This window comes from Artemia sp. Qi Xiang Cuo, chromosome 14, assembly GCF_049724085.1.
Source record: "Artemia sp. Qi Xiang Cuo chromosome 14, ASM4972408v1, whole genome shotgun sequence".
Taxonomy (NCBI): Eukaryota; Metazoa; Arthropoda; class Branchiopoda; order Anostraca; family Artemiidae; genus Artemia; species Artemia sp. Qi Xiang Cuo.
In genome coordinates this window covers 38,245,076-38,258,338 of record NC_142807.1, presented here as the reverse complement: position 1 = coordinate 38,258,338, position 13,263 = coordinate 38,245,076, and the positions used below count along the sequence as shown (strand labels likewise).

The 13,263-nt window shown below is 38.3% G+C and overlaps 1 protein-coding gene across 1 annotated transcript in view; it reads right to left on the bottom strand.

Moving 5' to 3' along the window:
• Positions 1 to 13,263, bottom strand: part of LOC148944438 (uncharacterized) — a 59,009-nt gene that overhangs the window by 33,177 nt on the left and 12,569 nt on the right. The window contains exon 2 of the mRNA XM_089099928.1: positions 9,213 to 9,377. Within this exon, the coding sequence (XP_088956054.1) occupies positions 9,213 to 9,377 (165 nt within the window). The remainder of the gene's footprint in view (positions 1 to 9,212; positions 9,378 to 13,263) is intronic.

Sequence of the window (13,263 nt, the reverse complement as noted above, 5' to 3'; positions counted from 1 at the left end):
GGTATACAAGGTTTTTAATGATAGAGTTGTCATAAAAACTTCAAAAGGGGCTCATTCAATTGGAAATTGAGAGGGATAGTGCCCTTTTTAATAGTTGAAAGTGATTGGACGGTAACTAACCCCTCTCTCACCCCCACCATTCCCTGAAACACATCCAATCAAAATTTTCAGATAGACATTTTTTTAAACGTAGTAGAAATTTCTGGAAGCTAGGTCTGTGAGGATGACAACCCCCCCCCCCCCCCCAGCCCTCAGGGCGAGGGTTTTAAGTTATGCCCTGGGGGCATATAAGGTTTTTATTGAAAGCGTTATCGTTGAAACTTCAAAATGGCTCATTTGATTTGAAATTGAAAGGGCTAGGGCCTTTTTTAATAGTTGAAAGTGATTGGAGAGCGACGAACGCCCCTCTCACGCCCACCATTTTCCCAGACACATCCAAACAAAATTTTGAGATAGCCATTTTGTCTAACATAGTTAAAAGTTCTGGAAATTAGGTCTTAGAGGATGACAACCACCCTCACAGCCCTTAGGGTAAGAATTGTAATTTATGCCCTGGGGACATATAAGGATTTTATAGGAAGTGTTGTCGTAGAAACTCGAAAAAGCCTCAATCGATTGGAATTCGAAAGACCTAGTGCTCTTTTTAATGGTCGATGAATGTGCAATACAAAAATACAAATGAATGTGCATTGTCAGTTTAATATACATTTACTGATATTTAGTAATCAAAATCTTAATATTATTTGATTTATTAAAGTTATAAATGTAAAAACATTTATATTTTTTTCAGTAAAGTGCAAATTATGTTCTGGCCTTGAGAAGGCATAGTGGTTTTGAGCCCAACTTATGTTAATTTCCGCTCGTTTTGATTTTGACTCGGTTATTAATTGTAATTTCTGCTAGTTTCGGGTTTAATTTATCTTTTGATGCTGAGTTGTGGTAATTTTACACATGGAAGAATATTTAACTTTTTTTAGTCATTTTTTGTTTAATGGAGCTCTTTACTTTTCTTTGAAAAACTTATTTTGTGGAAAAAGTTTTTTAATTAATCCAAGAAAACGGCGAACCTTTGCCACATTAAAACCGTTGGCCAGCATCCACCGCAAAAAAACTTGGTATATAAAAATATTCTGTTTCGGTTCAAGGTCAGCAGTAAGCTTTTGTTTCGAAGGCGTCCATTCCCTTCCTGCATTTTGTACTAAAGACAAATTGCAGAAATACAAAGTGACTCATGGCACCGGCCCATTAAAGTAGGGGAAAACTATGTGTTTACCGAGCCATTAAGTTCCAAAGTGAAGTCCCATCAATTCCGAAAAACCATCCTTGTGGTCCATTTTCCTCAAGAGTGTGAATGTTGGAAAAATCTGGAGCAGAATGATTGTCAATCCATTGATGATTCCCACACGGCAAATAAAAGTCATACATTGCCGACGGATAAAGGGAATTCGTATCGAAGAAAACGGCATCCGACTTTTCACCGATGCGTTGTCCAGTCGGGTCAGTTTCAAGGATACGATGCCCGTGGAAAACATACCCTCCCCTCATGGATCTCTACAATCAGGTGCTGATCCACATCGGCGGTCAGACGTATTTCTGCTTCACTAATTTTAAGTTTTAAACCCATTACCAAAAGAGGGATGGAAAAATAATACTCAAATCCATACCAAATTTTCCACGAATTGTACTTGAGCTCTTGCAGACAGAACCAAAGAGCGTCAGAATAGTACCAGTTTACTGCATTTTAATGTATCCCTTCCCATTTTTACACCCTCCCATAGCCTAAGCTCGCCAGACATACTTGTAATCGATAAACGTGCATTGAATATCCCGAATTTACTCATAAGATTCTCTGATGGCTGGGAATTTTTCCTCACTTAGCTGCGAGGTGGAGCTGTAGTACTCGTACGGGTATATGCCCTTACACGTTAATAAACCATACAGTTCCTCATCTAGAAAGTGCGGTTTGAGGAGAGGGGAAACCACAATCGCCGCAAAATATCGTCGCTCTTCTGTACCTGAATCAACTGACTTAGAGATTTAGGGAAAAACTAAAGGAATCAAGGAAACGGATTTTATTCAAGCATGGATTTCCATTATCAATTCTTTGCCATTTAAATTCTAAGAGTAACAAATTTTCAGATGATTTCGGTATGATGTTATATGAAAAAGAGCCATCTGCCCATGCGCCATGTACAACTTCACCTTTCTGCAATCATGCCAACGCTGGTAATTTGAATTTCAAATCATAGTTAGAATTGTGCATGTAAACCGGTAAAAATTATTGTTGCTTAACATTTAAATTACACGATTTATGCGTGATCCCCCGAAAGTTACTTCCCCTTGATAAAATTTTTTGGTATAAATGATTATGATCGCGGGTTTTTGCATCCCTCTGATTAATTTTGTTCTTGCAAACCCAACAAATGTCTTGATTTTTAACTCGTGTGTATGGCGCAGCCATGAAATTGCCTAATTTGCTGTTTTAATGAGAACAATCAAAGCTGTGCCAACACAATATTTTCCACCCAACGTCTCACAATATTCTACCAATTACATGGTAGTGCTTGAATCTCTCTGCGTGTGCACAAAAGAGATCGCAATGGCTTCATGTTTTTTCACAAGATTCGAATTTGACGGATCCGACCCATCCTTGAGAGCAGCCTCAATTTCTAATTTCACCTTGTTGCTCTGCAACAGTGTATTCTGAAAACTTTTGAACCGCAAGGTGGCATTGTCCCTTGAAACCGTTTTCACGGGCTGGTACCCATGACGCTTGCGGTGTCTCAAATGATTATTTAATTTTTAATAAGAATCTCATTGGGCAGTAATGACATGAAGTGTAACCTTTACCCTCGCTTAAAAACCTGCTAATATGTGGAATAGGAAAGAAATGTCCAATTGATTCAGGATCTTTGGCAGGTTCGTAAAGAAGCCATACCCAGTGTTTCACAGAGTCAATGGACGGTGCCATTAGGGAATAAATTGCCCCCTTTTTATCACTAAGTTCCCCATCTTCAAACTCTTCATCAAACTGTAAAACTGTTACCCCAACTTTTAAATGTTCATTAGCTCTTTCACAAATATCAATTACCTTAAGTATTATTGGATACTGTCCCCTTAAAGAAGTAAAATCTACTTTTGGAAAATCTGATCCCTCTTTCCCATTTACTGTCCAATCGTCCAAGTTTGTCTCAGTTGCATCATTGAATGGAGTTTTATGTCCTGCCACAAGGACGGAACATTTAAAACACTCCAAGCCTATGTCAAAACCAAAGTGTTGTACACCTTTAGTGGCTTTTAAATTACTATTATATTTTTTAAAGTTAGGTTTCCCATTCCCCCTCCCACATCTTGATGCAAATTCTCTTTTAAATTTAGTTACATTTAATTCTAATTTTTCTAAAAATAATACAGATAACCCATTCCCATTCTCATTATACCCCTCCATCATATTACAAATTTCACCCACCCCATCTGAAAACACACCATCAAAATTATTTAAGTCTGGGTGCAGTGTCTGCATTCTTGTTTGAATATGGTGGTCGCACAAAACACCAAAACTTGCATTGAAAAAATAATTTTAAATGATACTTTTAAAGAATCCGTCCTCCCACCTCCCGTAAATGTTTTTCGAGAAGTGCCTGAATCATGCTGACGTAGAGGTGTGCGGTTTTTATATGATTCGTTTAATATTACCACATGACAGGGAATTAAACGGATCACAAAACTTGGCCCTATACACATGAATATTGCGCAAAGCGGTATCTGATAAATAAAAATTAGGTAACACTGGGGGCGAACCTCCTCCACTTTGTCCCATATCACTGTGAGGGGTAGTCTTGACCTCACTCGATGGTAACTGATCTACAAATTCATAGTCCATATGAAGGCCGAGATCCGTCACAGAACTATCTAAATTAAAGGGTGGTACACTAGCCGGAATCGCCCCCGCACTTAAACCCCCCTCGCGCTCACTATTCTCCGGCACCTCTTGTATGTTCGTATAACTTTCAATGTCCTTGTAGAGGTTGTAGGTCTCAGGTGTAGGTGGTGTTAGAACCTAGAAGAATAATAAGAGCATATTAGCTCACTGGAAGCTATAGCCCTATGAAAAACGAGAGAACTGTTATGAAAGGGTAACATGTCCTCTTGAAACCCTATTACTCATTGTATTATGAGTGCCATGCCCTCTTGTAAGTGTAGACACCCTACTACTCGTTGTATTATCAGTCCCAAGCCCTCTTGGAAGTGTAATCCCTCAACTACTCGTTAAATTATGAACGGGTACCATGCCCTCTTGGAAGTGTAGACACCCTACTACTCGTTGTATTATGAAAGGGTACTATGCCCTCTTGGAAGTGTAGTCACCCTACTATTCATTGTATTATGAGTAACATGCCCTCTTGGAAGTATAACCCCTCCACTACTCGTGAAATGTATCATTCCATTAAGGTATTCCCACACTACTGATAAACCCTTTTGAATATATTTTAAAAAATAGTTATGGGAAACTTACCGAGGGGGATTCGGTTCTGGCCATTTGGTAATAAATTCATTGGCTCAGGCCAGTAGTTCATCTGAGGCCTCCTCTACCGCTGCAGGTCCTCCAATATATTGTGCAATAAGTTGGCCAATCTCAGCCATAAAAAAAAGAAAAAAAAGATATAAAAATGAACGTCGCCAGGGTCTTCCCTCCCCCCTCTCACGCTCACAACACTACTTTTAGCATATACTTGTGCCTTCAATGCTTAATCAAAAAGGTAAAACAAAAGAGTAAGTAGTTTAAAAAGGAGTAAAAAGCTGATAATGTGAAAAATTGCCATAAAGAGAGCCTTATTATGGGAAGGCACAGATGAATTTCCCTCCAAAAGCTAGCGAGTAAGCACTTATAAGTGTAAACGTTTCCCTAAAAAGCCTGAAAATGGGGAAAACAACCGTATTTCTAAGTCCCTTAACACTAGGGGTTATTGTGCCTGAAAAAAAGATAAAAGTAGCGAAAAAGCCTTTTTAATGCCTCTGAAAAGTGAAATACAACATTATTATGTTGAAAAATAGTTAGATATTTCCGTAGCACAGGTAAGAAAAATAGCGAGAAAAAACTTGAAAAGTTGGCTAGTCTAGAAAAAAAGGTATGAATGAAGCTAACAGGGGGATCCTTAGAGGGGGACACAGATGACCCCCTCCAAAAAAACTAGTGAGTAGTTGCTAAAAAAGGCGAAAAAACAGCCTTATTTCCAAGTCCCTTAAAACTTGGGGGAGACTTTAATATTCTAGCGAAAAAGCCTTTAATATCTCTGACAAGGTTTTACTATGTTGAAAATGGTAAAAATTCCCTTCAAGAGCTGAAAGAGGTGAGAAAAATGCCTTTACTGGGCAGGAAATATAAGGTAGGAAAATAGTGAAAAAATAGGCCTAAAAAAGTTGTAAAAACAGTCTTATTTAAGAGTCTTACTATAATATTCTAGCGAAAAATAGCATTATTAGCTTGAAATGGTGAAATGAAGGGCTCTCTGACAGTAAACTAGAAATTAGTGAAAAATATCATTATTAAGTTGAAAAAATAGCGAAAAACGTCTTTATTAGGTTGAAATGGCGAGATGAAAGGTTCTCTAACAGTAGACTAGAAATTAGCGAAAATATTATTATTAGGTTGAAAAAATAGCGAAGATGTCTGCAGTAGGCTGAGAAAATATCGTGATAGGAAAGATTAAAGATTAGAAAAGAGCGGTTTCTTTGACAAGTAAAATAATTACATTACATTTAGGTATCTCTGAGGGGGGGGGGCTGTTAAATTTAAAACAAGGGGTGGGGGAAACTTTAATATTCTATCGAAAAGCTTTTAATGTCTCTGAGAAGCAAAAAATGTTTTAAAAAATAGTTTGTTTAGATATTTCCATAGCCTGGTAGAAATTAGATTGAAAAATGCTTACTTCATCAAATTCTGGCGGCACTTGGGTGTGGGCTCTTGAAGGCTCCGGCAACTCCTGATGAGTGGTGGACGGGCTGGCGGCATCATAGCCCTGTGTAGGTGGGGCTGCGGCATTATGAGCAGCCGTCCACTCTCTTTTCAGTTTTCTGCCAGGCTGCATTGGAGCCTGCGCGGATTGGACTGCGGCTTGGGCAGGCAGCGCTGGAGCCATTCAGGAAGGAACGAGACCTTCACTAGCGTGGGGGCTCCGGGCATTACAGGTTGAGTGGTCAATGACGGGCCCAGAGCATGTGTAGAGGGATAGGCATATCTTATGACGAAAGGCCTTGCAGCTTGCATAGGGGTTGCTTCGCCTCCTCTTGCTCTCTTGTTGGGAAGAGGAAGAATTGGAAAATTCTGAAAAGAAGAGAAAAACTAGTACCCAGCCTTCTAGAGAAGAAAAACAGGAGCTATAAATATTTAAACATTGTCTAAAATAAGCCAACCCTTTTCAAGCAAGCATAAAATAGTTATTAAATTTTATAGAGCCCTCAAAAATATGCGCCCCCCTTCCTTTCCAGGAAGGCAAAACTTGTGAAACTTTATGGAAAACCATAGTTTTGCCATTGCCCTCTCCCCTCCCACCTTTAAATAAGTCACTCCTTGTCAAAAAAATTAAAATTTGTGAGAAACCATCCAGTAAACGTAGAAATATCCTTATTTTTAGAAGACATTTAAATACACTCCATGCTAGAAATAAACCCGAAAATCCTATTTTTTACCATTTAGAAGCAATAAACAGATTAAAAACTAGATTTGTGTCTATAATGTAAATAAATATTTTATTGCCCCCTCCCTCTTTACACACAAAATTTCCAGGCCTAAATATCTCTATTACGCATTAACTTTGCAAAGAAAATTCAGCCTAGAATTATGTAAAAAGATCACCTCCCGTAAGCTTTATTGACAACAACCCTTTCCGAGTGTCATACCAGACATCCCTTTTGAAAGGGTTACAGCCTTATTCACACATATGTTTTTGTTAACTTAGACAAAGCGTGCGTGACACATTTGATGAATTCCAAGGTTTTAACAAGCGTCTCTAGACATGAGAGTGGAAGATTGCAGAAAAGACATTGAAAGTAAAGATGAAAGTAAATCATTCTTTTTTGAAAGGAATAAATGGTAATGAATAGGGGGGGGGGGTTACGTAGTGAAAAGAGTACGTTTTAAAATGAGCAAAGTACAAATTTTTTTGGGTGGGAGGGGGGTATAGGGAAAAAGCCGGAGACAGGTAAAAATTCTAATAAAGAAAGGCACTTACTTGCTCATAAAAATTATCCATTGTTTTTATAGTTGTGTTCTCGTCAACCTGTTAAAAGAGACTGATGAGGAAATGGTTCCCATTCCTGATATTTATAGCATACTTTGAAGGGGAAAGTTCTCTATGGCTTTTAATAGAAAAGCAACGCGGGGGAATCTTGCTAGTTGGGAGACATGCTCTTGTCTAGAAAAGCATCGCGGGGGAGTCTTTCTAGCTGGGAATTTTGCCTAGAAACATCACAGAGGAGTTCTACCTTCCGGGGAGATATGTTTGGACATGTTTTTGTCTAAAAAAGTATCTCGGGGGGGTCTTGCTACCTGGGAGCGTGTCTAGACATAATTTTGCCTAAAAACAAGACATGCGCTTGAAACGGGGTGTGTCACATGACGTCAGAGGGCTTGTCATAGAAATTCACCTGACCCAAGCATGAACTCTTGTCAGGGCCACCCCTGACAAGAGTTCATGCTTGGGTCAGGTGAATTACCAGAAACAGCTGACCGAATTGTACAGGTGTGTCGCGTGACGTCAGAGGGCATGTTGTAGAAATTCAATGGAAAAGGGAGGGCATATGGAAGAAACAGGGAAGGGCATCTTGCAGAAACTGGAACCCCCCCCCCCACTACTCTTGTTAGATCGCAATGCAGGAAAAACATATAGAGCTAAGTATGGTTGTATCAATTCATGACACCTTAAGGTTCGAGTCGTTCAAAGGAAAAGCTTTCCACACTTTTTGTGAGCTCTGTTTTCGTCAAAGAATATATTTTATTCATTTTTTTGTGGATTGGGGCCCCTTGGCCAAGGGCTCAAACAGATAAGTTTCAAGCCGATCGAAATAAAATTTTTGGATTTTTCTGGGCCCCAGTTTTGGGGCAAGCCCTTGTCTGAAACCTAACTTTTTTTGCACATTAGTGCCCTCTCTCTACTTGTCCTAGGAACTTACGTGTGTAAATTTCAGACCAATCAGAACGAAAGAGCATGTTAGACCATTGTCAGACCCTTTAATACCCAACCCCTTTTAACACAATTTCAGGTTCCCTCGGTCCGGAAGTCCGTCTGAAATACACCTTAAGGCGAACTTACTACTAAGAACGAAGGACGCCTGTAACCTTGTTAGTACCGGAGCGGAAAGAGGTCAATATTGCAGCACGGATTATGGATGAGCGGAGAGACTTCATGAACACTCAATGCACCATCAATGGCTCTAGAAAAACTAAGGTCAAAGGCGAGGTCGTCCCATGAGAATGATAATCTCTGAATGTTTCAAGCTTATTTTCACAAAGAATCCTTTCCGATTTTCCCCTGGAAAGTACTTTTACAAACATTTTTTGAAGCTACGACATATTTGTTTCTCTTGTAAATAAAAAATTTCTTAGGTTGATTGTACCCTAATTTAATCTTTTTCTTACACTAATATTACCATACTACCACCACTACTGCTACTAACAACTCAACGCAGCACCAAACCACATGAGACCAACAGAGCTACGCAGGCTCCTCCTCCATCCCAATCTATTCAACTGCCCTCTGTACACCCTCCCAGGAAGTTCCCATTTCCGTACTAAAAACCAATTAAATTGAATTAACAGGATAGGTTATAAATAACTTGAAAAAGATTAGGATAAGACGATGAGCAAAACCTGATCGAGAACGTTACAACTGAAAATACGAAAAAGGCAGATATACGCCTGAAGACGATTATTAAAACGCGTGTTTAATGAAATGCTTAAATGTATGATTTTGTTTTTCAATTTGATTTCCCTCTCCTCTAAGGTTGAAAAAAGATATATAAACTTGCGTCTACATGCCAGTACCATATTCACCTAGAAGAAACCAATTTAAATTTAACCCCTTCTCCCAAAGTTTTCATTTGAACACTGGTATTTTTTTTCTTTTAAGCTCATCGTCCAAGGACACAGGCATTTCACAGTAAAAAAATATAAACTTTATCATTTATGCTTATCTAAATTCTAATTTACTAACTTCTCTTTGGTGAAATTGCTTGCAAATACGCTGTGATTATGTCACAGTTCTTCTCCATTTTATTGCGTAGCTTATCACGTCGTTTGAGCTGCCTGATTAGCTGGAGTACCACGTGATTGATTGATGAGCTGAGTTGGTTCACAACAATATGAAGTTCATTTATGTCTGAAAGAAATGATCATTCGTTATCATATAAAATCATATTGATCAATTTATCTGTCAGGTCTTTTTGCCAAAAAATATTTATTCGCTGTATTTAAACAAAAACGTCGAAATTGGGTAGTTATTGAAACGTTTTTTAGTGAGCTAGGGAGCCTTTTAGTTACGCAAAATTAACATTTTAAAGCTTTTGTGCGGTTTTATTTTCAAATTTTCACAGTTTGGCACGTAGGTCAAGCAAAATTTAATTCAGGAGCTACAACCTGAAAACACACACAAAAATACAAGTTAAGTCTAAAAAATAAAGAAAATTGTGGGTTAAATTTTGTGGTTTTTCGGGAGGAGCCCCAGCCCGAAGGCAGGTTCGCCCTCCCATTTCGTTGGTGTTCTTAAAATGTCATATATTCTGAAAAATCTGTTTATATAGTGGAGATCTGCGGAAATCTGTTATATGCACAAGACAAGAACGACCCGTGTTCGAAGATGGGTTGTTCACGGCTCAGCGGGTTCGAACACGGGTTGTTCTCGTCTAGTGCATCAAGCGTTTTCACAAAGCGGGTTCTCGAGGGAAACACGGGGTTGAAACTTCGAACCCGCTGAATCTAGACTGAATCTTCTACTTTCTACAAAAGTAGAAAGGCCTCATGAGCTACGAGGGGGACTCCTAATATGGGCATAGAGTCCCTAGGGGAGATGGATTTCTGAAAAATTGATTGCGTAATCAAAGTGTGTCAATGACCTCTTTTTTCCAAGGTCGATTTGTTTGTTGTTTCTAGGTGTAATAACTCCAGGACGAAGGTTGCACATGCGCATTGAATTCTAACGGGAACAATGTTATTGATCTAGGACTCGAGGGCGAAGTGAATTACCGAGAACTTGATTGCGTAATCGATCGTGAATGTCAAGGTGTCCAGAAATAGGAAACAGCATTTGATGTTGTTGTTGTTTTGGGCAAGTGCATGCTCGAGGTGAATGTTATGAGTTTCCAGAAATATAAAACGGTTAGATCACGTGTTTCCTTCTCAGCCAATCAACGAGTCGGTTACATCCCCCTTCTCAACCAATCAGAGGGCTGGTTACATATGGTTTTCCCCGTTACATAACAATTCGCCCTTGAGATTTCGTATATAACGGGCATGTCTTGATATGGGCGTAAGTTCTGATTTAATACATTTTCATTTTTTATTTTCAAAATAAAATTATTTTCCTTGATCACCCTCCAGTATATTCAGGTAAATCCCCTCCCCCCCCTATTACTATAATGCAACCATTCCCATGTAATCTTTATACTCGCTAAAAAACGGAAAATATGTTCTGTTTTACCCTCAAAACCTAACCCATCCCCTTTTGTTTTACAAACAAAATTCTCGCAAATAGAAATAATTATCTTTTCGATAAATGTAGACTTTTCTCTATTTTAATCTTTTCTCTAACTGAGACATCCGTCGCTGTTGTTATTAACCCGCACTGGTTTGACACAAGGCTCCAGCGCGAGACCTATAATTAGCTCTGACCCTTTTTTAAAGCACTTCCTGTTCGTTAGCGTTAGCAGTTTAGTTTCCAATGGTTTCACAGATTCAAAAGTAGGCGACTAAAAGCAAGTTGTAATTTATTGGATAACTGAAAAAGAACCATAGCTTAGATCATTGGTTCGATGTTTTACTAAATATTCACGTTTTCAATGTGTAGCAGTAGGAGGAATTTTCATCAAACAGCTTAGAAACAAGCTAGGCTGAACTTTTTAGGCCGACTTTTGAATGGCTCAGTGAGCCGTAATTCATCTTTTCTCAGATTCAAAAGGATGCGATATCTTTCTGGGGGGAGGGGGTATTTTTCCATGTCTTTTCTCAGGGATATTTTCCATGGGGATTATTTTCCTCGGGTCTGTTTTTTCTGGGGGTGGGGTAAATACCAGCTACCGAAAAAGGATATGGAAAGATAAAAAATACCGCTAATACCCAATTTCGCCAGAGGTTACATTAAGGCGTCCCTTTTTCAGATATAATAATGTTTGGTGTGATTGACACAGAATATATTGGTCTGAAATATTCCTCAACTGGCATTATTTTCGAAGCAGCTTTCCTACTCCTAGACAATCAACGACGTGAAATTCATTGCTATAAATGGAACGTCAGATACAATATGTATAAGTACGAGAAAAACAGATGGAGTTCTACATTAAATTTTATAAATCGAAACGGCTTTTATGATAAAATCTTAAGACCACATAATGAAATTGGTTATGAAATGAAACATGAACAAGAGTAAATTCAGGAAATATGCAGTTTTTTCAGTGTGCAAGCTGTTTATGTTAAGGGAAACGTGCCGACTGATAAGCTCTTACTAGAAAATGTGATAATCACATAGCATTATTCAATTTAGAAGACTTCAAATGTGAAAAATACCTGTATTCAGTACATGACCCAGAAGATGAAGTTAGATATTTCGCTCAATGGATACCGGAAAAGATGCCTGACAAGGAAAAATGCATCAGATATCCAAAGACCTAAACTTGCTCTTCCTCATATCAAATGGATTAAGCCCTTTTTTTAAATATGTCATTATGTTTTTTTTTTAAATATGTCATTATGTATTTTTTCAAATGTTTTTAAATATGTTTAGGCAATAAATATCTTAAGCCTCAGCCGTTTTTATTCTTTAGAATACTTCATCACCATGAAAATTATACTTTCAGGTTCAACATGCCAGGGAACACACTTTCAAGTTCAGCATGTTGGAGAACCCTAAATACTCACCACTATAAAGGTAAGTTAATCCTAAGAGGTTAAAAAAAATTTCTGAAATCACACTTTCAGATTCATAATGTCAGGGAACACACTTTCAGATTCAGCATGTCAGGGAACACACTTTCAGATTCAACACGTTAGCGAACCCTAAATGATAAGTTAACTCTAAAAGATTAAAGAATTTCTCTGAAATCACACTTTCAGATTCAGCATGTCAGGGAACACTTGGGTGAAACTCTATGGTCGTTATAATATACAAGTTCGATTTGAACAATGTTTTGAGGTCCCCTAGCCCAACCCCAAAGGACCCCGACACCCATACCCCAACTCGAAGGAACCAAACCCTAAATACTCACCACTATAAATGTAAGTTAATACTAAAAGGTTAAAAAAAATTCTGAAATCACACTTTCAGATTCAGCATGTCAGGGAACACACTTTCAGATTCAGCATGTCTGGGAACACACTTTCAGGTTCAACACGTTAGAGAACCCTAAATGATAAGTTAACTCTAAAAGATTAAAAAATTTCTCTGAAATCACACTTTCAGATTCAGCATGTCAGGGAACACTTGGGTGAAACTCTATGGTCGTTATAATATACAAGTTCCATTTGAACAATGTTTTGAGGTCCCCTAGCCCAACCCCAAAGGACCCCGACGACCATACCCCAACCCGAAGGAACCCCCCCGTCCCCCAAGGCCCCCCGGGCCCCACAATGCCCACACAAGGGCACCGAGCCCAAAGGCCCCCAAAGGCCCTCCGACACACCCAAAAGAGCAACAAACAAAAATTTCTCTTAGAAGTAATATTTTTCATCACTGATAACACTTTTCTGTTCGGACTAGCAAGTTTTCTACCAAAGATACAAAATATTTTCATAGAAGTAACATTTTTTTATTGTGATAACAATTTTTCTGTAAGATGTAGCAAGTTTTGCTTAACACTAACAAACCTACTCATCAAAGTAATGATATTTTACTTTAATACTAACATACTTTTACTGAACACACACAAATTTCTCTTAGAAATAATATTTTTCATCAGTGATAACACTTTTTCTGTTCGAACTAGCAAGTTTTCTAACAAATATACCAAATTTTTTCTTAGAAGTAACATTTTTTCATTGTTATAACAACTTTTCTG